The 26,863-nt window shown below is 37.9% G+C and overlaps 3 protein-coding genes across 6 annotated transcripts in view; all 3 read right to left on the bottom strand.

The window, feature by feature from the left end:
* The window catches only part of LOC107556493 (interferon-related developmental regulator 2-like), an 18,169-nt gene extending 12,695 nt beyond the window's left edge, over positions 1-5,474 (bottom strand). Inside the window, exons 1-2 of one of the 2 annotated variants that reach the window (XM_016239625.1) lie at positions 5,022-5,474; positions 1,692-1,751 (exon numbers count right to left, since the gene is read on the bottom strand). In XM_016239625.1, coding sequence (XP_016095111.1) covers positions 1,692-1,751; positions 5,022-5,070 — 109 coding nt within the window. In that variant the 5' untranslated portion in view covers positions 5,071-5,474. The remainder of the gene's footprint in view (positions 1-1,691; positions 1,752-5,021) is intronic. The other variant, XM_016239626.1, reaches the window with a different exon arrangement.
* Positions 5,475-12,048: 6,574 nt separating this feature from the next.
* Positions 12,049-14,933, bottom strand: LOC107556472 (aminomethyltransferase, mitochondrial-like). The gene is made up of 7 exons (XM_016239599.1): positions 14,841-14,933; positions 14,626-14,757; positions 14,282-14,360; positions 13,976-14,121; positions 13,208-13,388; positions 12,980-13,135; positions 12,049-12,884 (listed from the first exon to the last, which is right to left on the bottom strand). The coding sequence occupies exons 1-7, from the start codon at positions 14,931-14,933 to the stop codon at positions 12,706-12,708; spliced, it is 966 nt and encodes a 321-aa protein (XP_016095085.1). The 3' UTR covers positions 12,049-12,705.
* Positions 14,934-18,908: 3,975 nt separating this feature from the next.
* On the bottom strand, positions 18,909-25,927 carry LOC107556495 (hyaluronidase-3-like). Of its 3 annotated transcripts, none has more exons than XM_016239630.1 (5): positions 25,693-25,927; positions 25,215-25,405; positions 20,969-21,906; positions 19,889-19,978; positions 18,909-19,697 (listed from the first exon to the last, which is right to left on the bottom strand). In XM_016239630.1, the coding sequence occupies exons 3-5, from the start codon at positions 21,902-21,904 to the stop codon at positions 19,437-19,439; spliced, it is 1,287 nt and encodes a 428-aa protein (XP_016095116.1). In that variant the 5' UTR covers positions 21,905-21,906; positions 25,215-25,405; positions 25,693-25,927; the 3' UTR covers positions 18,909-19,436. The 3 variants fall into 3 exon arrangements, with proteins under 3 accessions (XP_016095116.1, XP_016095115.1, XP_016095114.1); XM_016239629.1 differs by having other exon boundaries at positions 24,398-25,405; XM_016239628.1 differs by lacking the exons at positions 25,215-25,405; positions 25,693-25,927 and having other exon boundaries at positions 20,969-21,940.
* Positions 25,928-26,863: the final 936 nt, after the last annotated feature.

Genomic DNA, 26,863 nt, shown 5'->3' on the forward strand with positions numbered 1-26,863 from the left:
AAAGTTCAGTAAATCAAAGTTCAGTATTATGGTGTAAGAATGACAACATATCCACGTGTTCTAGTCTACTAATAATAAAATTATAATAAAAAAAAACATATTTAGTATTTACCAGAAATGTTATTTACCAGAATTTATTTAGGAGAAAAATGTAAATGTGCAGTATTTCTGAAAAAAAAAGAAAACTTTATTTTATTTTTATAAAATCAATTAATTGGAGATGCTTTTGACTATCACAATTTAATGGAACCATTAAAATGGAATCCAGAAAATAATGGAAAACAGAATTTGGTAAAGATAAAACTGTAAAACTCAATTAATTAGACAGGCTTTTTGATTAATACAATTTAATTTAACCATTAAAACAGAGTATAGAAAAATGAAAATGGGGAAAAAAAACTGAATTTGGAAATAAAACGGATTTCATAGGGCCCTTATAATTTTAATAAATTTTTTTGTGGTAATAAAAATAGATGCAAGTTAACAATAGTCTTTAAAATTACTTAAAATACATATATAATAGCAATGAGGCAATAATAATTAGTTCAAATAAATGATTAAAAGCAAGAAATAATACGGTTGTATTGAACAAAATTGTTAAAATACATAATATTAGTATTATAAATATATATAATAGTATTATAAACAATAGAGCTAATGTACATTACGCATTACAACAAAGGCCTGCAGAGGGCACCAACAGCCTGATGATTGTTTTTACACATTGCTGTGCGATCTTATACTTGTTTAATATTGACCAAGCACCATTTCATTTAAATGTCCACTTAATCTTTAATTTACCCATTTCTTTAGGACAGAAGTGCTATAGCCACTGTAATTAAATGAATATGTGGACATCAAAACGTGTAAACTCAGAGTGAGGGTTTGAGCACTTATTTTGAAACCGCGATGTATTCTCCGGAGTTTGCGTAGATTTATAAATGATTTATCTTACAAATCTGATGAAATGGCGCACGTTGCGTTCCCAGATGAACATTATAATAAACCCAAACTCGCAACAACATGCAGAGATAGCGTTTGAGCCGCTCCACACACATGTAAATGATAACAGTTCCTGTGGAACTACTGTGAAGGGAGCCGCTGTGTGATGCATGTACTAAATCTACACGCATATAAATAATTAAAGCGCATATACTGTACTAGAACTGCATCGCATATAATTATTTAATTAAATCATAGCATTTGTGAATTCACAACTATGCTTAATAATGATTTTTAAATGGGTTTAATATACCATGCAGCCTTGGAAAACAGTCTAATAATGTGTTCTATGGATTCTCGTCCGTGAAATGCGCCACTTCCGGTATTTTGCCGGTTAGTCGAGGATTTTTAAAAATCGAATAGTCAAATCAAATTGACGAATCGCGACAGCCCTAGTTAAAAGGAACACATTTATGGTTTGGTACCAATGAAGAGGTAGTTGACCTTTACTGATGGGGCTGTGGATGTAAAAAAAAAAGTTAGGAAACACTGATCTAGAAGTTGGCTTTCACAAGAAAGCAGAAGTAATAGATGCTTCTGGGGCATTTTGGTTCTCAAGTCATTAAAAGGCATTAGACAAATGAGAGATGATGTAAACAAATACACATGAATGGATATTCACATGCAGTTCATTAAACATTAATGGGGGTGAGAGGCATGAGGTCACAATCAGGATCAGGTTACGCTACCTGCACGTGACAGGGCAGTCTTTGACAACTGCAGCTGAAGCAGTTCCTGTCGAAGTGAGCCTGCTCACAGTGAACAGGAGGAAGAGACAGATTAAATCAGGTCTTATATCAGATCAATCTGACATTTCAAACATTTAACTGTAGGACAAGGCCAGCTGACAAGAAATGTTACTCATGCACTCTGAAGTTGTCTCAAATTACTCTTTCAAAATTGCAACCCTGCTTAAAAAAGAAAACTGAGTTTTGGTCTCCTAATCTGGTCACAAAGGTCTGCTTTTAGTCAGGAGCAGTCCATTTTTCAACTTGTCAGAATGAGAATTCTCCATGTCCACCAGCGCAGCTGTGAAACCAGTTAAGACCAGCAAACCATCGTAGGCTGGTTTAAAGGCACAATATGTATGTTTTCGCCGCTAGAGGGCACGTATTCAAAACAAACAAAGAAACAGACGTAGTTTGATGATGCCGTGACTGAGTGTGGAATCATGGGAGTTGTCGTCTTCATCTCCACAGCCGATGATATCCGACGGGACTCGGGCAGACATCATGTTCATGGATGAGTTAATGATTTATTAACGTAGTAGAAAGAAGCAGGGTGAGGCTGAAAGCCGTCGAAGCGAAACGAGGCCGCTGAACGAGCGCGACACGTACGGCTCGAATGCAGCGGAGCTTTTATTATGCCACAGTTGACTGCTTCCGCTCCTTCCGGTCGTGAGTATGTGTGGTAAAGCAGCGCTGTTTTATCATACTAGTAGGGGTTGCACCGAATAATCGACTTCAACGCTCTGCCATGACGCTTTAAGCTTGACGTCGACTAGTTACTGGTCCTATAGAGGGCACAACAGGATAAGAAATCTTTAAAGGACTTTCACATTTACGCTCCGTTTCCAAACAGTTAAAATGACAAATAAATGCATACTCTAAAAGCACTCCACAAGACATGTGTGATTATATTACTGGATGCTCGAAATTGAACGGGAGAATGCACGTTTTAAACCACTTATTGTACATGCAAGTTAATCGCCGTTCTAATCTAATGCGCTGCTTCACTGTAACACACATTACAGACAGTAGCTCGTACATCACGCGCAGATCGTGCGCGCACAGAATAATTCAGCACGGAAATGTATTGTCAACACTGTTCTGTGATTTCTCAATAAAAAAAGCTTAGAAACTGAAAAGTTCAAGCATATATTTCTTAACTAAATCCCACAGCTTCACTACTAGTAGAGAAACGCTGCCAGGTAGAATTAATTCACACACGCAATCGCTCTCACTAATGCATTCATAATATGTGCTGCTTTACTGTGCTACTTTATCTGTATCTGATTTAGAACGAGCAGAAATCTGTGAGAAATATAATGACCCAAAGACAAAAGAACTGATAAAAATGAGCTGTTACAGGAGCAATAGCCATGTGGGCAGCGCTGTGTCATATGCCATAGTTGTACACAATGTGTTTGTCACAGCTCCAGACTTATTTGTTCATTAATGACGTCATCAGCGACTAATCAACTTCGACTCGACTTTCATCACATAAATGTTGACCTTAAAAAAAAATCAGAAGTCGTTCTACCCCTACATACTAGATACATTCGAAAGTTCTGTTATAATGCTACTCTGTGCGGTCGTCACCTGTCTAATAAAACACATAACATTTTAAAGCGTCTTTGGTGTTTCCATGTTTTCTACAAAACAAAACCGGAAATCGAGGGTGTATGACGTCATTGGCAGGCGACACAATGACACTATGGCCCTGTCCCAAATGGAACACTTCATGTGCACTTGCGGTCTTACGGACTTACAATGGCCGCTGCGTGTCGGTTAAGTCCACGAAACCGTAGGGTGTCCCATTTGTCATTTTAGCGTAGGCCCTGTCCAAAATGGCACCCTAAACCCTTGCGGTCTTCCTCCGAGTCCGCACTTTCGTGACGTAATGTCAGTTTGACTGTCGGGTAGAAGTCTGCTGTGGAGCTCGCCCCAGTGCGGGCTCAGCAGAAGTGTGAATCGAGGGCGCATAACGGCCGCTTGTGAGCACCCTTCTGTACGCTAAAATTACAAATGGGACACCCTACGGTCTCGTGGACTTAACAGACACGCGGCAGCCATTGTAAGTCCGTAAGACCACAAGTGCATATGAAGTGTTCCATTTGGGACAGGGCCTATGGACACGGTCTGTGTCACTAGTTAAAATTGCTTATTTCTCTGAAATTAAACATTCTTCGAAACATTTGGGATAATGCAATTATACAAATGAGCAAAATATATAACAATGTTCTAGTGTTTTTTGGACATTTTAATAGAAATATCTTACATATCGTGCCTTTAACTTTTTTTTCAGTTTGTTTTGAGCATGACATTCACACATAAGTTCATTAAGAAGATTTGACAGTCATTCAGAGAAATTACTCTCCAGCACTCGCCACAGTCTGTCCTATCACAAAAGAGACCCGTTTTTGTCACGCTTGCATTTACCGGGTGAGTATCATCAAGCCCTAGATCTGGTTTGCCTGGCGCTACACGCGCACGTGACGCGACTCTGCGCCAGAAGTGAACTGATCAAAAACTGTTTCTTCTTTAAACGGAAATCCAGTCTTCGTATTGAGACAAATAGTTGAAAGTTTAATAACTTATCTAATCTTACAGCTCGCGTGAGTAGTCCGGGAAGGCCCGGTTTTCGCGACTCCGTGACCGTGACACTTGGGCTAAATATACACGAGCAGGCGTGAGATTCTCCTTTTATGCTGCAGACTGAATAACCCTGACAGTCAATCACTTTGCTTCTACCCTTACTGCTAATGCAAAGGGCAAACAGTTTCTAAAATAATCAGTTAAATATTTTGCTTATTATGCATTCAAGTTTTTAGATGACTGGCGCTTGAAATTAGGTTAACTGTAAATGGTGATGAAATGGTTGCAGCCACATCAGCAAGACCAAATCAATGCTGTAATGCATAATTTCTATCTTTTTGCTTGAAATCGTAAAGCAAATAAATAAAGGCGCACAAGTGTCCAGCTGGTCAAAAATGTGTCACCCAAACAATGGCATGTATTCGTATTTTAAAATGTTACTTTATTTTATTGTTTAAGCATAAATATGCCAGAATATAGTGAGGTTTACGCTAACAATAAAATACTTTACCAACTATTTAAAAACAATAGTTTTAAGTAGTTTTCCAGGAAATCAATTATTCGCAATTATGCAAGTACACTGATCTTGTTCTAAAGGATATGTAACGTTAGCTGGAATAAAAGACAAGACTATTGCTTGGTGATATTTTGTCGCGTGACCATGTTTATATAGTCTGTGACAGTAGGAGGCGTTAAACTCACCCTTACTCGAACTGCTCCCACCGCGTTTCCCCTTTTTGCTTCGTGGCATTCTGACAGCCGCTCCAAAACACCGAAGCCCAAAAGAAACAGATTATACAGAACAAGAATGTGTAGACAGTCAACAGTTTATCAACAATCCCAGCCGAGAGATCCTTCCTAGAGTATCAAAATACTATGATCTGTGCCGTTTGGCCCCACGCTTTAGGCACCACCAATGAAAGGTGCGCCTTGCACCGAAATCAAAATACTTAGAGTTCAGTTTTAGTATTTACTATCTATGGTTGTCCCCAGGTAACCGATATCTAATGCCAGGTTGTGATGGTAACTGTTTTTGAAAATGTTTGGGACGGAGTATCGTGCACGTTGCTGCTCCAGATTCCACCATCTTCCCATCTGTAACGGCTTGCACACCCGGCACGCTCCTCCTCTACGGCTCACACAGAAGCAGAGAACTATGGGTAATGTAGTTTGCTGTATGATTCCACCTGAGGGCCTCAGCGAGACGTAAAATTGAGAACTTCAATTCCCACAATGATCAGCAATTCAGAAATGTTTGGATTGCACGGTCTGCTAACAAAAGTTACAGCTTTATAAACTTTTCTGTGTGAAAACAACAAGGACGCTAAACAGAACTGTCATTATACCGCGACTTTTATGGTTTTATGTTGCTAGTATTTCTCATTGAGTGAGACGGTGATACATGTGGTCGTCAGGTTTATCAACACCGGTCATAAAACCCATTCACTCTTTAACAAGTTAATTATTCACTATAACAATACTTATTTTAGTATTTATTAACTAACCAACTATTACTACTCACCAAAAAACTTAACACGCAAACCGTAACGCTTATTAATAGACAAATTGAAAGCCGTCGAAGCGAAACGAGGCCGCTGAACGAGCGCGACACGTACGGCTCGAATGCAGCGGAGCTTTTATTATGCCACAGTTGACTGCTTCCGCTCCTTCCGGTCGTGAGTATGTGTGGTAAAGCAGCGCTGTTTTATCATACTAGTAGGGGTTGCACCGAATAATCGACTTCAACGCTCTGCCATGACGCTTTAAGCTTGACGTCGACTAGTTACTGGTCCTATAGAGGGCACAACAGGATAAGAAATCTTTAAAGGACTTTCACATTTACGCTCCGTTTCCAAACAGTTAAAATGACAAATAAATGCATACTCTAAAAGCGCTCCACAAGACATGTGTGATTATATTACTGGATGCTCGAAATTGAACGGGAGAATGCACGTTTTAAACCACTTATTGTACATGCAAGTTAATCGCCGTTCTAATCTAATGCGCTGCTTCACTGTAACACACATTACAGACAGTAGCTCGTACATCACGCGCAGATCGTGCGCGCACAGAATAATTCAGCACGGAAATGTATTGTCAACACTGTTCTGTGATTTCTCAATAAAAAAAGCTTAGAAACTGAAAAGTTCAAGCATATATTTCTTAACTAAATCCCACAGCTTCACTACTAGTAGAGAAACGCTGCCAGGTAGAATTAATTCACACACGCAATCGCTCTCACTAATGCATTCATAATATGTTCTTACGGACTTACAATGGCCGCTGCGTGTCGGTTAAGTCCACGAAACCGTAGGGTGTCCCATTTGTCATTTTAGCGTAGGCCCTGTCCAAAATGGCACCCTAAACCCTTGCGGTCTTCCTCCGAGTCCGCACTTTCGTGACGTAATGTCAGTTTGACTGTCGGGTAGAAGTCTGCTGTGGAGCTCGCCCCAGTGCGGGCTCAGCAGAAGTGCGGATCGAGGGCACATATCCACTGCAAAGGGGGCGCTCGCGAGCAGTGGCGGCTCGTGGGTTTTAAAATAGAGGAGGCACAGTAATTTTATTGGTCTGGGGATCCCTGCCGATTATTATTATTATTATTATTATTATTTGCTTAACCACTTTAAAATGGCTTTTTGGTTGCTTTTAGTCAGAAAACGTTAAAAAAAGCCGACACACATACAGCAAGATGATATAATTTCACTTACCTGGCCTATCACTTGAAGCAAACATCCATCCCTTCTTAAAAGTCTGTGTTAAAAGAGCCGACTGCTGTAACGTTAACCTATATCCAGCTTAGGCGTGTTCTCTCTTTATTTTTAATTTGTATATATACTGTTTGAATGACAGCTTGGTAAATCTGTTGGCATCAAATATTCAATATCGCTACTCATAAGTATTTGGTACTTTATCAGCACAGTGGGAGACGTTCAAACTAATATCACGTAATTTACGGCTCAGCAGAAGTGTGAATCGAGGGCGCATAACGGCCGCTTGTGAGCACCCTTCTGTACGCTAAAATTACAAATGGGACACCCTACGGTCTCGTGGACTTAACAGACACGCGGCAGCCATTGTAAGTCCGTAAGACCACAAGTGCATATGAAGTGTTCCATTTGGGACAGGGCCTATGGACACGGTCTGTGTCACTAGTTAAAATTGCTTATTTCTCTGAAATTAAACATTCTTCGAAACATTTGGGATAATGCAATTATACAAATGAGCAAAATATATAACAATGTTCTAGTGTTTTTTGGACATTTTAATAGAAATATCTTACATATCGTGCCTTTAACTTTTTTTTCAGTTTGTTTTGAGCATGACATTCACACATAAGTTCATTAAGAAGATTTGACAGTCATTCAGAGAAATTACTCTCCAGCACTCGCCACAGTCTGTCCTATCACAAAAGAGACCCGTTTTTGTCACGCTTGCATTTACCGGGTGAGTATCATCAAGCCCTAGATCTGGTTTGCCTGGCGCTACACGCGCACGTGACGCGACTCTGCGCCAGAAGTGAACTGATCAAAAACTGTTTCTTCTTTAAACGGAAATCCAGTCTTCGTATTGAGACAAATAGTTGAAAGTTTAATAACTTATCTAATCTTACAGCTCGCGTGAGTAGTCCGGGAAGGCCCGGTTTTCGCGACTCCGTGACCGTGACACTTGGGCTAAATATACACGAGCAGGCGTGAGATTCTCCTTTTATGCTGCAGACTGAATAACCCTGACAGTCAATCACTTTGCTTCTACCCTTACTGCTAATGCAAAGGGCAAACAGTTTCTAAAATAATCAGTTAAATATTTTGCTTATTATGCATTCAAGTTTTTAGATGACTGGCGCTTGAAATTAGGTTAACTGTAAATGGTGATGAAATGGTTGCAGCCACATCAGCAAGACCAAATCAATGCTGTAATGCATAATTTCTATCTTTTTGCTTGAAATCGTAAAGCAAATAAATAAAGGCGCACAAGTGTCCAGCTGGTCAAAAATGTGTCACCCAAACAATGGCATGTATTCGTATTTTAAAATGTTACTTTATTTTATTGTTTAAGCATAAATATGCCAGAATATAGTGAGGTTTACGCTAACAATAAAATACTTTACCAACTATTTAAAAACAATAGTTTTAAGTAGTTTTCCAGGAAATCAATTATTCGCAATTATGCAAGTACACTGATCTTGTTCTAAAGGATATGTAACGTTAGCTGGAATAAAAGACAAGACTATTGCTTGGTGATATTTTGTCGCGTGACCATGTTTATATAGTCTGTGACAGTAGGAGGCGTTAAACTCACCCTTACTCGAACTGCTCCAAATTAAACATTCTTCGAAACATTTGGGATAATGCAATTATACAAATGAGCAAAATATATAACAATGTTCTAGTGTTTTTTGGACATTTTAATAGAAATATCTTACATATCGTGCCTTTAACTTTTTTTTCAGTTTGTTTTGAGCATGACATTCACACATAAGTTCATTAAGAAGATTTGACAGTCATTCAGAGAAATTACTCTCCAGCACTCGCCACAGTCTGTCCTATCACAAAAGAGACCCGTTTTTGTCACGCTTGCATTTACCGGGTGAGTATCATCAAGCCCTAGATCTGGTTTGCCTGGCGCTACACGCGCACGTGACGCGACTCTGCGCCAGAAGTGAACTGATCAAAAACTGTTTCTTCTTTAAACGGAAATCCAGTCTTCGTATTGAGACAAATAGTTGAAAGTTTAATAACTTATCTAATCTTACAGCTCGCGTGAGTAGTCCGGGAAGGCCCGGTTTTCGCGACTCCGTGACCGTGACACTTGGGCTAAATATACACGAGCAGGCGTGAGATTCTCCTTTTATGCTGCAGACTGAATAACCCTGACAGTCAATCACTTTGCTTCTACCCTTACTGCTAATGCAAAGGGCAAACAGTTTCTAAAATAATCAGTTAAATATTTTGCTTATTATGCATTCAAGTTTTTAGATGACTGGCGCTTGAAATTAGGTTAACTGTAAATGGTGATGAAATGGTTGCAGCCACATCAGCAAGACCAAATCAATGCTGTAATGCATAATTTCTATCTTTTTGCTTGAAATCGTAAAGCAAATAAATAAAGGCGCACAAGTGTCCAGCTGGTCAAAAATGTGTCACCCAAACAATGGCATGTATTCGTATTTTAAAATGTTACTTTATTTTATTGTTTAAGCATAAATATGCCAGAATATAGTGAGGTTTACGCTAACAATAAAATACTTTACCAACTATTTAAAAACAATAGTTTTAAGTAGTTTCCAGGAAATCAATTATTCGCAATTATGCAAGTACACTGATCTTGTTCTAAAGGATATGTAACGTTAGCTGGAATAAAAGACAAGACTATTGCTTGGTGATATTTTGTCGCGTGACCATGTTTATATAGTCTGTGACAGTAGGAGGCGTTAAACTCACCCTTACTCGAACTGCTCCCACCGCGTTTCCCCTTTTTGCTTCGTGGCATTCTGACAGCCGCTCCAAAACACCGAAGCCCAAAAGAAACAGATTATACAGAACAAGAATGTGTAGACAGTCAACAGTTTATCAACAATCCCAGCCGAGAGATCCTTCCTAGAGTATCAAAATACTATGATCTGTGCCGTTTGGCCCCACGCTTTAGGCACCACCAATGAAAGGTGCGCCTTGCACCGAAATCAAAATACTTAGAGTTCAGTTTTAGTATTTACTATCTATGGTTGTCCCCAGGTAACCGATATCTAATGCCAGGTTGTGATGGTAACTGTTTTTGAAAATGTTTGGGACGGAGTATCGTGCACGTTGCTGCTCCAGATTCCACCATCTTCCCATCTGTAACGGCTTGCACACCCGGCACGCTCCTCCTCTACGGCTCACACAGAAGCAGAGAACTATGGGTAATGTAGTTTGCTGTATGATTCCACCTGAGGGCCTCAGCGAGACGTAAAATTGAGAACTTCAATTCCCACAATGATCAGCAATTCAGAAATGTTTGGATTGCACGGTCTGCTAACAAAAGTTACAGCTTTATAAACTTTTCTGTGTGAAAACAACAAGGACGCTAAACAGAACTGTCATTATACCGCGACTTTTATGGTTTTATGTTGCTAGTATTTCTCATTGAGTGAGACGGTGATACATGTGGTCGTCAGGTTTATCAACACCGGTCATAAAACCCATTCACTCTTTAACAAGTTAATTATTCACTATAACAATACTTATTTTAGTATTTATTAACTAACCAACTATTACTACTCACCAAAAAACTTAACACGCAAACCGTAACGCTTATTAATAGCCAAATTCACTCTGCAAATATAGTCAAAATCTAAAATTTTCTACTTAAAGGTGGAGTAGGAGATCTTGGAAAATGCTAACTTTAGCCTGATAGCACCAAAGAGTATAGAAGACCAAGAGACGAAACTCCATAGAACGTTCCATTGCAACAGCGGCGCCCAGCAGCAGCCCTGCGCTTCCGCCATTTTGGGGTGAAAGCGACTCGGCAGTCCACTAGATTCTATCTGTCGCAATGGCAAATATCAGCTGCTTTGTTTAAAAACCCGTACATTAAGGCTGAAATACAGCCTGAACGATGACAACAATGTCGTACAATCCCTAGACTAGTGATCATCAAATCCCTCTAACAGTTAATTTTACAGATTTTATTTTAAAGTCTTCCCTTTTTCACAAAACCTTTTGCTCTCTAGAAACCATGTCAGTTTCGGTTGAAAATATTTTAAGTTCAAGTGTTAGCATTATTAACACTGAATTAATACCAACATATTAAAATCATGCACACTTCTAAGGAGCTGGTTATCTGAATCGGGTGTGTTAAAGGGGTCATATGATGCTGCTAAAAAGAACATTATTTTGTGTATTTGGTGTAATTAAATGTGTTTATGCAGTTTAAGGTTAAAAAAAAACATTATTTTCCACATACTGTACATTATTGTTGCTCCTCTATGCCCCGCCTTTCTGAAACAGGCCGATTTTTACAAAGCTCATCGGTCTGAAAAGCCAGGTGTGCTCTGATTGGCCAGCTATCCAGTACCTTGTGATTGGCCGAATTCTCAAGCGCGTGACGGAAATTGCCCCTTAAATTATTGTGATGCCTTACCATATTGTGATAACTCATTATAAACCAGGCATTTGTTGCATCCAGTGGGGACATAATTACGGATTATAATGACTTATACTGTCTTTTTACGCGTTGCGTTAACATTAAACCATGTCTGCATTTGTGATCGGAGAAATGACAAACAACAAGCGCTACTCTACACTGCGATGACGTATCCTGTCTGCGCGAACCGGGTGCGCAGAGGTATGCTAATACATACCTTGACAGGCAGGTGTGAAAGCCAATTAAAACACTCGGACCGAGCGTTTTGATTGGACGAACATTTCTTGGTCCTATGCCTTCCACAGATTATATAAATACAGATTTAATAATATACATTTATTTAACAAATACATTTAGACCACTTAACTTAATGATTGCAATCGGGATGTGAAGAGACTTTCAACCAGCATAACAAAAAATGTTTCTGAAGACAATCACCTATTGCACCTTTAAGTTAAAGAATTTACTTAAAATCACAGCCCACAGTACAAACACAAACCATACCAAATTGTTGACTGCTAATGTAAAAGTGTATATACTTTAAAAGAACAACCAATCAAGTAAAAGTTTATAAAATTATATAGAATAAATGTAATTATTTAATCACATCCCAAAAAGAAGCATAAATGGAAATGTTCTTTCGGACAGAAAGACTTCACAGTGATGTGGTCTAAAGTTAATTATATTAACAATACTACCGCATGACAACCTACTCCTGAGAAATTAGGCACTTTTCTAATACAGTTTATTTCATTCAGATTAGCTTTGTTAATTATTTTATCATCGTACATCATAAAGTTATGACACTAAAACAGTACACCGGCATAAAATGAACCATATATGTGGCAAACTTAGGAAAAAAGGAATCCTAGTCAGTAGTCTTTAAAACAGATGTCACCTTCCCAAACTCAAACTAACATTTTAAGTGCTCTATGTTAGACACACACACACACACAGAAACAATGTCCTGAAATTCCATTTGATTTGAATTTCTAGTGAAGTGGCCAAAATGTTGTGCAATTATAACAGAATGTCCTGGAATGTAATTTAAATGGAAGTAAATTATGTTTGTGTTTAAAGTTTGCATTTGTGTTTGCATTATGGAATGCTCGATGTTGACATGTCTCTCAGGCTTTACATAATCTCTAATGTTGGTCTCCATTCCAGCGGGAATCCAGTGGCAGTGATCTCCACTGCTAAATAAGACCAGACAGATCTACGACAGACCCTCTCATAAATACAGACGCTTTTATGATCAGTAGGTCTACTGGCCCATGTAGTACTTGGTGGGCACGAATGGCATCTTGCTGACCACTGCTGGCACTGCTTTCTTCCTCACTTCCACCTGGATTGATGTGCCCACTTTACTGAAGCCAGCTTCAACGTAGCCCATGGCAACATTTTGTTTGAGGCAGGGGGAGGGGCATCCACTGGTGACCTCCCCTTAAATTAAGTAGACCAGATAGAGTTTGGAATGACATGAGGGTGAATAAACAATGATTTTGAACTATTCTGTTAAACACAAATCCGTTTGTTACCTATAACCCTGCCTTCAGATGACAGGATTGGTGTGTGCTGTCTGACAGGTGGTCCAGTGGAGATCAGTCCCACTCTCTTTCTCTGAGTCTTTGCCTTTATTTGAGGAACAATGATGTCAGCACCAGGGAAATCTTGTGCCTGTCGACGACGCTTACCTTAAAACACACACAAATACATTAGCATTCAATATATATGCATGGGAAGTGATAATAAAAGTGTCGACGCACCTATAGTCCAAACAAGACTTGCTTCCACAGGTGTGGTGGTCTCATCAATGTCATTGCCGTAGAGACAAAGTCCTGCCTCCAGCCTCAGACTGTCTCTGGCACCGAGACCAGCGAGTTTCACCTCACTATCAGCTAACAACTTTTCAGTCAGTAAAACAACTTCTCCACTTGGTACTGAGATCTGAATAAATCATATGTAAATACAACAGCATAAATATTACAGACATGCCTCATTACAACCACACACACACACACACACACAAAACAACCTCTCAAAAAGAAAGCTTTCAAAACTAGTCTCTTATAATCACCAAGGCTTCATTTATTTGATCAAAATACAGTAAAAACAGTAATATTGTGAACTATTATTGCAATTTAAAGTAACTTTTCTAATTATTCCTGTGACTGTAAAGCTGAATTTTTAGCAGCCATTACTCCAGTCTTCAGTGTCACATTATCTGTCAGAAATCATTCTAATATGTTGATTTGGGGGCTCAAGAAACATGTACTTTTATTATCACTGTTAAAACAGTTGAGCTAATATTTTTGTAGAAACCATGATATATTGTTTACTTTGATGAATAGAAACTTTAAACAAACAACATTTATTTGAAATAGAAATCTTTTGTAACATTGTCTTTACTGACACTTTTGACCAATTGAGTGCATCCTTGTTAAATACAAGTATTAATTTAAAAACCTCAAACTTTTGAATAATAGTAAATAATTTCAGTATAGTTGTCATACAGTCAGATGGAGATCACACACCTCAACTCCATCCTCCCCTGTATATCCGCAGCGTGTGACCCTGCAGCCCTGGATGCCAAACACTGGGGTCAAAACACTGGTCATAAAGGTCAGCTTCCTGAGGTCATCACCCACACCTTTCTGCAGAACCTGGGCCATTGATGGACCTGCATACAACATGAATATACATATAATTATTGCCGAAACGAATGCCCCAAAAATGTACATAATGCATTTAAATAACACACACACCAATGTATTAGAAAAATATAAAGCAGGAATGTGGGCAGTATAACCATGCAAGTATACCACAGACCCATGACTTACCCTGCAGAGCAATGAGACTTTCTTCCATGAACTCCAAATCTACATCATGACCTGCTGCTTTAAACTCCTGAAGTCTGGCCTACAAACAAACACACATACATTTGAACAAACACATGTGTAAGCAAATAAATATATACAAATAAAAATGATTAACAGACTGACTGCATTAAAAAAAAAACAGATTTTCACACAATAGTATTATTTTAAAAAAACTGGAAATGAAAAATGTTAAGGTATTTTGACGCCCCCTTGTGGTGTCAAATATTTCCCCAAAAATATTTGAATCCCTGATCAATCAGAATCAAGTAAATGAATATGTTTAATGATCATAAACTGTTACTGGCCTGCATACGAGCAGAGTCTTTGTCCGCACAACCAGCATTGGAGACAACATACACGTAACCCTGATCTGTCTTGGTCACAATCAGATCATCCATGATTCCTCCTTTAGTGTTTGTGAAGAGAGAGAGAGTGCCCTAGACTAATTCTGCTTTCCCTGCAAAACAAGGAGCGTAACTTCAGGGAATCCTGGGAAATGTAGTTGAAATTCCTAACGCACACGTGCTGTCGAGCAACTCCCCGCAGCCACTTCAAATGACTCTTCTTTGCGATAAACGATGGCGCATATATTTGGGTAGAAATTTTTTTCCATTTATACATTTGGCAGACGCTTTTATCCAAATGTGACTTCCATTCACAATACATTTAGATTTTTATAAAAATGTGTATTTTGAATGCAGTGTAATTAATAAAAGCTATCAAACTCAAACTTTATCATTTACTGCCTCCAGTAGTCGGTTTACAAATAATATGATATATTTCAACAGAAAAGAGCCAATAAGAACAAAAGGTGTGTTTGCATTAGACATTTTAATATATCTACCAATACTTGGTCCTTATATTATATAGCACTAACTAAACAAACAAAAAAAACGATATTTTGAATTCTTTCATAAAAAAAATGATCACAACAACAAAAATCATAATCTTTAACTAGTCATTTAATATAACAAGTAAATATCAGATCAGTATACACTCATTTAATTTTCGGATTATACGGTAGTAACACTTTGTTCATTTTTCGTTGTGATTCGTCATAAGAGCCTCGTTTTCGCGTTCGGTCTGAAACATCCTTCGTTCGCTCGAGAGTCGGACTCCGCTGGTCGTGCAATGCGTGCAGTTTTGATCCACCTAAAGGAACCGACTCATACGAGTCATTCGCTCAGGATTCGATCACACGCGTGATCTGACAAAGAACCTGGCCCCAGTTCCCAACGCTAGCTAGCTTACAAAACAAAGTCGCTTAGTTTGTTAGAAATAGTACACATTTTAAGTCGTAGTCTTTATATTACCCCAAGACAAGTTAAGAAATAATGGATATAAGAACACATTCCTCCTATTAAGCTGCATATTAAGCCATTTTCTTCCGATATAAAAGTTTTAATACCTGTATCACAATATACACAAAGTCTGCATGTAACTGAATGATTGTTTGGCCCCAAATCTATAAATAAGCGTTCTTCTCGTCCATGAGGCAGCAGCTATTTTGGGTCTGGGGATTTTGAGCAGTGTTTAGGGGTAGAGGAGCCAGGCGGACGAGACGGACACAGATCGCTTCAGACCGTTCAGATCACAGCGGTTTCACTGCGTTTTCTCGAGTGTTTGTCAACAACACAACGACGCACAGACGTCTACTAGCGTTTGATGAAAACAATCTGAGGGTAAGTAACCTATACACGGGCACAGGCATCAACAGTTAGTCACTAAGAAATCCTTTTCAGTTTAGTTTGTGTGTATTTGGGCCATAGTAGAGACATCAAACTGTTGATATGAGATCACCTGCTTCTGATTTCACTTCAATCTATTCAGCCAAAATTCATCTGAGACTAATCACATGGTTTCAGGTTTTTTCTGTTGTTAAACGGGAGATGTTTGATCCATGAAGTGCGCTGTTCACTGTCTACATCTGAGACATGTAAGGGGCTGAAAAGAGTTTTTTGGTGGTGAACAGTACCAACCAACCAAACAAATGTCCATGTTTATTTAATATCAAACATTGGACATTTAACATCACTGCTGTTTCCAGACTTCAACTGGTTTTCAATAATGTTTGAGATAAATATAGCTGTTCAAAAGCAACAGCAATATACACTCTTAAAAATAAAGGTGCTTCAAAAGGTTCTTCAAGCGATGCCATAGAAGAACCATTTTTGGTTCCACAAAGAACCATTCAGTCAAAGGTTCTTAAAAGAACCATCTCTTTCTTACCTTTTTATAATCTGAAGAACCTTCTTTCGCCACAAAGAGCCTTTTGTGAAACAGAAAGGTTCTTCAGATGTTAAAGGTTCTTTATGGAACCATTTAGACAAAAAGGTTCTTCTAAGGCATCGTGAAGCACCTTTATTTTGAAGAGTGTAGCCTCACACTTATTATGCACATATTTAACAAATAAAGCTGTGCTTTAACCGTAAAATGCTATGGTTTTGTCTTTAATTTAGCATCCAGTCATTAAGGGATGGGAATAGTTATTCACATATCTAAATGTCTTTAGCTCTTTTTTTTTTTTGAGGAATAGTTCACTCAAACTTATAATACTGGCATAATTTATTCCCACTCATTTCATCTAAAAACCGTAGGACTGACTTTCTTAATGGAAACACAAAATGTGAAAATCTGAAGACTGTTTTCCTTGCTCTGTCCCATGGAATTACATTTACTGGATAACTTAAATTTCAGTCTGTTTCTCACATGAAGTTATCATATGGTTTTATAAATTGCAATATAGTTCAGAAGCTGTATGGACCGCGTTCATGGTGCTTTTGATCTTTTTTGAAGCTTAAACGCTCTGGTCTCCATTCATTGCAATTGCATGGAAAAGTGAGATCAGTGCAAAATTTCTTCTTTTGTATTTTTTGGAAGACAGAGTGTCATAAGGGTTTAAAACAACTTGAGGATGAGTAAATATTGATTTTAATAATTTTTGAATCTTTGACTCAGGTTTGCATTCTCTGTCTGTTTGTCAGTGGAGGGAGTGATCATGAAGTCCACTCCTTCTCCTCCTCCAGTGTTTGTTCGTGTCAGTGAGCGTGACCTGACAGAGATCGAGCTCCATTCCGTCGACTCCATCAATGACTTGCACCGCACACACACTGAACAGCACAGCAAAGGTATTTCATCATGTCAGAGACTGTATGTATGACTTTAAAATCCTCATTGGTTTCTATAGCACTCAAACCCACTTCTCACTGGCAGGTGCTCCACCACCTCCTACCTCCAATGGGACTCTTCAGATGCAAGATCGAGGAGTTGTCTATCAAACAGGTCAACCAGTGAGAAGGCCCTGTGTGAGCAGACTGAATGACATATGCACTTCCACTAGGCGGCACTATTTTTTAGCATGTGCAGCCATTATTGCGTTCCTCCTTACTCTCATTCTTATCTTCAGTTTTTTAGGTGAGACAATCTGTTTGCTAAAGCTGAAATTATGAAATTAATGTTTTAAGGCTAAACTGAAAGAAATGTTTTGGCTTCAATACAATTGGCTTCAAATCTTGATTTCAATGTTTTTGCGTTCTCTTGCAAAAGTATCACATTCCCAGATGTTCTCTTGCAAAGCAGTCCCCCAACAAAATTTAGTGTTAATTTGGTGTTCCCATGCAAGAGTGTCCTGCGGAGAAACTTTGCATCCTTGTCGCCAAACTAACATAGGGCCTCCGTAAGGTTGTCTAAGCTGTCAAGTTGTCTAAATTGTCGTTTTTAAAGCTGGAATACGTTTCTATGCCTTACTTTAACTGCAGTTTTTGTTGTCGCTATTGTTTCCACTTGCTGTGGTAATCATCATTATTCCACTGATGCTGTCGACAGAGCTTTTTTAGAGGGCCTGCTGAATTGTTGTTTTATCAAATAACGTGTTTTCTGTTATCAACCCTCCAGTCCAGCAGAGCAGTGCTCTCCACACACTTTTGGAGACGGTTAAACAGAAAAAGGAAACCGCTGAAGAAATTTCCCAACTCTTACAAGAGCTGCAAAAGCTGCACATCAACCTCACAGAGCAACGGCCATAACAAAAATATTTCAACACAGACCCACAGGAAAAACATTACTGCACTGTGACAACACTGAGAGAAGAGCACCGATTCTTCACTTCAACACGTGTGATTCTATGTCTTAAAGGCTTCTATCGCTTCGGTGGAATCCAATATCCTGCTCAAAAACATTCACTTAGCCTCCTGATGTTTGTGCATGCAGTGTAAATGGAAAATAATGTATTAAGTAATGGACTTTTCACCAGTATTTTTTCTACACTTATATGGTTACACACTATTTGGCAACTTGCTATATTAGTTTCACTAAAGCAAATGATAATACAAAACAACACTAAGAAATATGGAAAGAATGTGAATAATCATACCTGTTATTATATTTTAATTCATTGTTATCACTCCAACAAACATTCAATTGTGATAAAAAAATTTGAATGAGCAAGAACATTCACTATGGTGAGCTTTTTTTGAGTGATTGCTGAATGATTGTAAATAATTATATAGACTAACATTCTATTTAATAAGAAAAAAGGAATTTTAAAATAAGAATAAAAATAAATGAAAATGTTCTTACATTTTGTGGGGTCCTGGTTTTATTGTGAAAGATTTACATGTGCACATTATTCCAAATTTTAAAAAAGAAAATGTCTTCGTAAACTTTCATTAAAAATATAACAACTAGATTCCTGAAATTACTTTACTTTCGCCACTGTGGGGTTATATTGCAACAGCCTGGTTCTGGAAGTAAAAATCCTATTCATTTTCTCATCAGGAAAATGACATTACTCATGATTCTGCAAAGAAATCTCCACCAATCAGAGAATCAAAAGCCAATCATGATAAAAGACTTCTTTAGTGCTCATCCACTCCCATAAAGCAATGCGAATTAAATAACAGTCTTCATACACTTACACTTGGATACACTCTTTATTTTGTACACTCTTGAGCTCTGGTCTTTGTCCGATTTTCAAAATATGTAATGTTGTGATTCGCCATACCAACACAGTAAGTAGCTGGTTGGTTTGGTTAATAGTTTACAACTTTTTCAACAAAAGATGTTTTATAAATCCCCACAGTGAAAATAAATGTAAATCAGAAAAGCGCATCTGTTCTTAGGAGATTCTTTGCTCGCAGTGTTCTCCTCTCCATCCTTCATAACAGACACACTTGAACTTTGACCTCATGTCATTGAGAGGAAGATCTTCATGGGTACCATGTAGAGGGATCATGTAACCTGAGTGAGGGTCCCGTCGAGCGCAGCGTCCCTGGTTGTTACACATTCTTATACTGCAGTTCCTCACACCGGCCTGCAGGGCGGCGACATACTCTCCTAATACTGAGCTGATGTAATCACGCAGGAGAACACACTGCCGCTGAAGAAAGACGGAAATATATATTATAGCTGCAGCAATGAGTAACAAGATATGTGCTTAAGTCTAATATTGAATATTATGCATTTTAAGTTTGTGTACTGACAGTGTTTAGACTTATCGAGAGCATTAGGTTATCACACAAAGGTAAATCCAGACTATAAATCCTCACATACAGTTAGGCCTATACTGACCTTAGACTTTGCAAAACTCAGCTCGCCCCATAACACAACTCCAGCGGCCCCTAAAGCAGCACTCTCACCTAGTGTGTGCTCCAAATCCGTCTGAAAAGATACACATACATTATGATACAGTTTCACAGAAGAATGAAGTTTTAAAAGTCAGATCAGCCTGAATTAAGACACTCTAAGCTTGAAACATAATCGATTAAAGTATCTGAATGTTTCTGAAGGTCAGAGGCTACTGTTGTTAATATCAAATACAAATATTAGATGAAGAACTTAAACTAAAAGAAAATTAGAAATGTTGCCTTGGCAACTGTGGAATGAGTTTGCTCAAATTACAGAAATAAAACTAAAACTATTAAAAAACATTTTCTTAATTAAAATTAAAAGGAAATAAAATAATATGAATATCAGATGAAAACTTAAAAATTAGAAATGTTGCCTTGCCAACTAACTGAAATAAACTTAATTTGAAGTACAAAAATGACTAAAACTGAAATAAAGACTGAAATAAAAATGATTTAAAACTTTGTAAAAACTTATTTGGAAATATAAACCAATAAAAATGACATTTAAAAAATGATAACATAATAAAATAACTAAATATTAAACTAAAATTAAAATGAAAAAATAAAATAAAAGCTAATTCAAAATATTAATATAAACTATAAAAGTACATAAAATAACACTGGTCAGAAGGGATTCACTGATATTATATTCTGGTCATTACTGATAACTGATCATTTTAATGTTGTGGCTGATTACCAGAATTATAATGGTCCAAAAATTTTAATTTTAAATAAATAAATAACACTGCATTTTTCTCAAATTACTTTAAATGATGCTGTTGAATTTATGTATTACAACATTATAATTTACAGTATAAAAATTTAGAAATTTGAACTAAAGGAGAACCATCTGCTTAAAGATGAAGATGAGGTAACATACTGGGCACAAGCTCAGAACTAAACCCCTCCTCTTTCAAGATCTATTCTGGGTGGAGGTGAAGAGCCCACTAATGCATGATAAGCCTGGAACTCAGAACAAACACGATGTAAAAAACACCATGTGGAAATTGTCAAGGGGTACCTGGTTCAGAAATGCCAATGTGTGTGTGAACGCCACTCTGGCATAGGGAAATACAGGAAGTTCTTCAGTGCCAGGTGAATGCTGGGATGCCACTCGGAGGGCCTCAAGTACACGGTGTCTCACCATGAGTTGAGCATGTGCGTGTCCGGCCAGCTTACGCCACAAATAAATGCTGGGATACAAGGCCGTAGAGTGTTGCCATAGAAATGCCAGTCCGTCATTCAGAATCTCTGTTCCACTGTGGCACTGCCCCGTGTATCCGCTCTGTCCTTGGCCATGATTGTTATAGCAACTGGGAAACCCATAAAACCCCCATAATCCCTCTGGGCAGAGGCGAACACCAAGGCGAAGGGTCTCTTCCATAAACAATCTTGCTCCAAATTCAAACTCTGACTTCGCCTTGGATTTCACTTCCTCCTCTGACATATCTGGATGTTTCCACCTAACCAGCTTTTTGGAAATTTTCCTATATACAATTCTTGTCCCGAAGTTCCACATCCATATGGGCTGCCATGCTTCCCAATCCAGCACGGCTAATCCACTGAATGTGTGTATCAACACTTCATTGATCTGCGCCTCAGCCAATGAGAGGTGAGCCATCAGGGATCCTTGTTGAGGCAGGCCACCGTTGACCTTTGAGCCCTGACGGTTGATGTAGGGGTAAAGACCCAGACGGCGCTGATAAAATATGCTCATATTTTGACCCTGAAATCTCTGCTGTGAGTTATGAATGATGTTGAACTGGCGCAGCGGCAGGGAGACTCCATATTGACGCTGACACCGAGCTGTAGGTATATTCCAGATCACTGAAAAGCCACGCCTCCCGATGACAGACTCCACCCCCTCAACCATATTCTGAACAGGGTTGATAGGAGACAAAATGACTGACAGGGCTAAGATGAGGATTGGATGGGGAATAGAGGATCTCAGAAGCATGCCTATGAAATACACACACAAATTAGTGTCATTCATGTTTGATTTAAAAAAGCAAATAATGTAGAAATAAGTGTACTTTTTAGTTTCCTATGTAAATTTCCCATTATTCGGTTTATACTGGGGGAGTTGAGGGGATGTCCTGTGTTCTAAAACTGGTTTGAGATAAACCTATGGTTGCCTAGTCACTAGGAGCAGGCAATATACCAGTAGACATGATTAACCGGTAGAAATTTGTCAACTGGTAGAGATTTTGGACTAGCGTCTCTATCGTGGTTACACACTCACGTGACGTTGCTGTGCTACGTGCTCACGAAAACATATTGTTTGCACATGTTTCTTAGCATTGCGGTTTAAAAACAAGTGATTCTAAGCCGTTGAAAGGCAATTAGCAGCGAAAGAGAATATTTTTTCATTTCGCTATATGCGCACGCTGTCTCTGAGACTGTTTCTGAGTGCTGTCACAGAGGCACGTGCACGTGAAGACTATTGAACGTAGTTATTTTGCCGCTTTATAGGCCTTGAAAAGGTTAAATACACACACTTGTATGTATCAAATGCTGTCTTTGCAAGTATCCTCCTAAACACAGTAATTTAGGTCTTAAGTGAAAGCAAACAGCTGAGAATAGTATATTGGTTCTGGGGAGCTCTTAAAGTGACAGCAGTCTAAAATTCCTGCTGCCTGTAATTTGTTAATCTAACAACAAAACAGAGAAAATCTCTCACTGCACTAAGGAAAGAACACAGTTTTGAAAATGAATTTTTATGTATGCACTCAATAAATAATGGTCTGTTCATTGTTACCCCAAAAAATTGTGTAGTAGACCTTAAAAATCATTTGTGAGATACAGTGCAGGGCCGAAGATATTTTTTGAATATAATAAAACGTTGTTTTGGACCCCATTGACTTTCATTGTACTGAATTTTTTTTTAAAACATTTTTCAAGTTACTTCTTTTGTATTCTACAGAATAAACTTTATACAGGTTTGGAACAATGTGTGAGTGAGTAAATCATGACAGAATTTTCCTTTTAAATGACTAATAAAAATGAACATTTTCTTCCCTTTAGAGCCATGCAGAACAGAAGTGGAGTATCCAGTTGAATTCTTTAAAAAATTACTAATTTTTTCCAGTCAGCCTACTTCTGAAAATGTGCTGCAAAAACTATCACTTGTTTTCAACACCCAACAGTTTGTGTCACCATCACTTCCACGTGTCATTTTCACAACCAAAAGCTAGATTAATAAAAAGGTAGACTGAAATTGTAAGTAATTCACACCACAGAAGCAACAAACACATGCAAAAAAAATACAGCAACAGCCTATTTCGTGAGTACTTTTTCTTCTCATAGCACATATAATATATAAAACATTGTTTTATCTGTTGAAGTTAAAATAGCAGAGGAAGCTGTGGTGTGAATGTGTGATTCCTGCTATAACACATGGACTTCATGCTAATGTGAAATGTAGTTTAGAAAATAAGATGACCGAAGACATAAATATAAAACAAAAAACATAAGTTCAGTTTAGACATGTTTAGTCACTCTCTAGCTTAAAACATCTTTGCATTTACTTCGCTTGTCCCGTGTATGTGAATGCAAGTGAATGGAGCACGAACCTTAAAGAGATAAACAAAATCCATCATCAAATAATCACCCTCATGTTGCTTCAAGCCTATATGCCTTTTTCTTCTGTAAAACTTAAAAGAACATATTTTGTATGGAATGTATACATTGTATGGGAAACAACTCTGAAATATTTAGCGAAATATCTTCTTTTATGTCCCACAGGAGAAAGTAAGTCACACAGGTTTGGAATCACATGAGGGTGGGTAAATAATGACAGAATTGTAAGTTTTGGTTGAAATATCCCTTTAAGTCTAGTAGTCATCTGATATGTTTTTTTTCCAATGAGCAAGATGGGCAATGGCCAATATGCTTAAATAAAATTTAATACAGGTGTTAAAGACTGCAAACAAGATCCACAGAAAATTGCTGAAACAAACTTTCATTTTACACAATACTTTATATTTCATTTTGCAATTCACAAGAATGTCGATAGATTAGTACACAAAAGGAAGCAATGGTAGTTGACCAAGTGAACAAGGTTATCAGTATAGTGATTTATCACTGGTTAAGACACTTTAATTATGAACAGAACCACACATATAAAAATAACATGCGTTTCTCCACTTGTCTAGCTTGCTTTCTAATACAGTTTTCTAATAAACCCTGAATATGAATATGAACTGAATATTGTTGGCTTTCTCTTTTGTAAATCACTTTAAATAAAAGGATTTGCTAAATGCATAAACATAACATGTAAATTAATGATAGTTTCCTTGATAAAAATCAAACACAGAACCATGGCTGGACTAAAGGATGCAAACCCAGATTTAGTGTGCCAACATAAACCATAACCCGTTATAAATAAAAAACACAAATCTACCAAACTGTAAATACAAAAAAAAATTGCAAATAAAATAACCAGCCTCACCTGCAGCGCTCAGAGACAGAACTGCCAGTTAATGTTTCAAAATTGTGTGTCATGTGCAACTAAGGGTCAAAATCAGGAAACAAGAGCCTTTTAAGTGTTCTCTTTGCAAGCTTCCTTTAACACTGGCCTGGGTTCAGTATAGCCCATTCACTTATATTAAGTACTGCTATTTTGGTGTGGAAAGGCTGGTTCTCGATCAGTGATGAGAGGAAACGGCTTTCATGACTTTACCAAGCCAAGTATGAAATGCTGATGGGAAGTGTGTGGGTTTTTGTGAAGGTTGCGAATGCGATATAAATGTTTGCAGGCCCTAATATGGAGAGACACATTACAGCTATTCAAAGTACTGTCATTTAACTTCATGGAATTAATGGATTTAATGGCCTTTGTTTTTTCAGATCAGTTGAGCTCTGGATTTAAGTTGAATTTTGTGATACATTTGTTTCATTCAGACTGATCACAGAAATACACATTTTCTCTGGCTCGAGTACAACTCAAATGTTTCAGCCATTCATTCGCTAAAGGCCACGCCACTCTCTAAAGGGTACTAAACAGAGTCTAATTCATCATTTCTAAATATAGTAATGGCTTATGAACTATCATATCGTGTTTATAAAACGAATTACTACAGATTTGTATGTTTAAAACAATAATAACAGCATGCCGCGACACACCGCAAGTCAGAGAAGTGATCAGATAAAAGAACAAACACAGCCAGCAATTACGATTCCCGTTCAGCTACGTGTAAGACACACATGCACTTTATTTGGGATTTAGTTTGTAAGTTCTTAGACGAGTTCTTATCTGTGATACCTACATGCTGAAAACTTTATCGCTGTCCCAGCAGCTGTCTTTTGAATCTCCTCCTTCTTCTCCGAGTGAAGCAGAAGCAGATGGAACAGAGTCGATTTACTGCCGCCTACTGGACATACTCCGCTCTTACACCAGCCTACATGAGCACATTCTGTAAATACTGTAAGCCTAGCTATTCTCCGCTGCCACGTGACCCTGGATCACAAAACCAAAATAGTTATCAGATATAGCATGGGTATATTTGTAGTAATAGCCAACAATACATTGTATGGGTCTAAATTATCGAATTTTCTATCATGCCAAAAATTATTAGGATATTAAGTAAAGATCATGTTCCATGAAGAAATCCTAGATATTTTTTTCTTACCGTAAATTTATCCAAACTTAATTTTTGATTAGTAATATGCATTGCTAAGGACTTAATTTGGACAACTTTAAGGGCGGTTTTCTCAATATTTAGATTTTTTTGTTTTGTTTTGCACCTGTCTCTCGTGCTCTGTTCTCCTCGCGGACACGTTTCTTGGTGGGAGACTGCTTCTCTTCGCTCCGTTGTGCCTCGGTTTTATGTGAATACCTCTGGGTATAAGAAAGCACGTGAAGTCGGTGGTACTTGGCCCCCCGCCATACCCGCTGGGCTGTGTGGAGTCATAAATGATTGATGTGGTGTAGTGTGTTGTGTGGTGGGGGGTGTGACTCTGTGATTGACAAACGATGGGCGAGGTGGTTATATTCTCACTAATCAAATGAGTTTAAATGGTTTATAGCATCCCCACCCGACCCTGCCCTTCACAATTAATGCTTGTTAATCACTGTTAACACCTGCTATAAACCTTATATGATAAATCATATGACAAAAATCAAATACATATTTAAAATAAAGAACATTATGCCATGATGGCTTGCAAAATGCTGTACATTAAATGCCATTTACTGACATAGCAAACTCAGTTGAAACTGAATGCTTCTTGTGTTGTCTCGATTTAAACATTTCATACTAATGGTGTATGATGCTGGAAAAACAGTAAGATGTAATGCAACATTCAAAGACTTACAAAAGCTAACAATTAAAAATATCACACACACCAAATAAACTAACAAATAACTCTTCCTCAGGAATGCTGATACATTATGAAAATAACTACATTTGTTCCAGAAGTTTTAGAAATGATATCATTTAGCAGTGGCTTGTGTGACTTTAGCATAAATAAGTAGGCCTACACCCCATCTGAAACGAATCGTCATTTCTCCTTACACAGAATACATATTATGCTTCCTTGCAGATGCAAAGGTCAGGCAAGGTTGATCAATTACCAAAAAAATGAGGACAATTAGATTTTCAAATAAGTGTTGAGCCAAAAGTGTTACAAGTGTTAACTACATAAAAAATATCTAAAGGCATTTTTTGATCAACAGGTATGTTGAACCAAACCATTTAATTTGACTACAAATGTTGCATATATCCCATTTAATCATTCTTAATGCTGAACACAATGGAACAACTTTAAAAACCAAATAGGTGCTTGTGAACATAGTAGCAAAAGTACTACAGAAATGCAAAATTAATTGTGACTGAATTTTGCTAAGAAAAGCAAGCAAAGTGTCTCAGAGCTGGCAAGAGGTTTCAAAAAACGAAAACACAATTTAATGTTTTAC

This window comes from Sinocyclocheilus grahami, unplaced genomic scaffold (genome assembly GCF_001515645.1).
Source record: "Sinocyclocheilus grahami isolate Dianchi unplaced genomic scaffold, SAMN03320097.WGS_v1.1 scaffold570.1, whole genome shotgun sequence".
In the NCBI taxonomy this organism is placed as follows: Eukaryota; Metazoa; Chordata; class Actinopteri; order Cypriniformes; family Cyprinidae; genus Sinocyclocheilus; species Sinocyclocheilus grahami.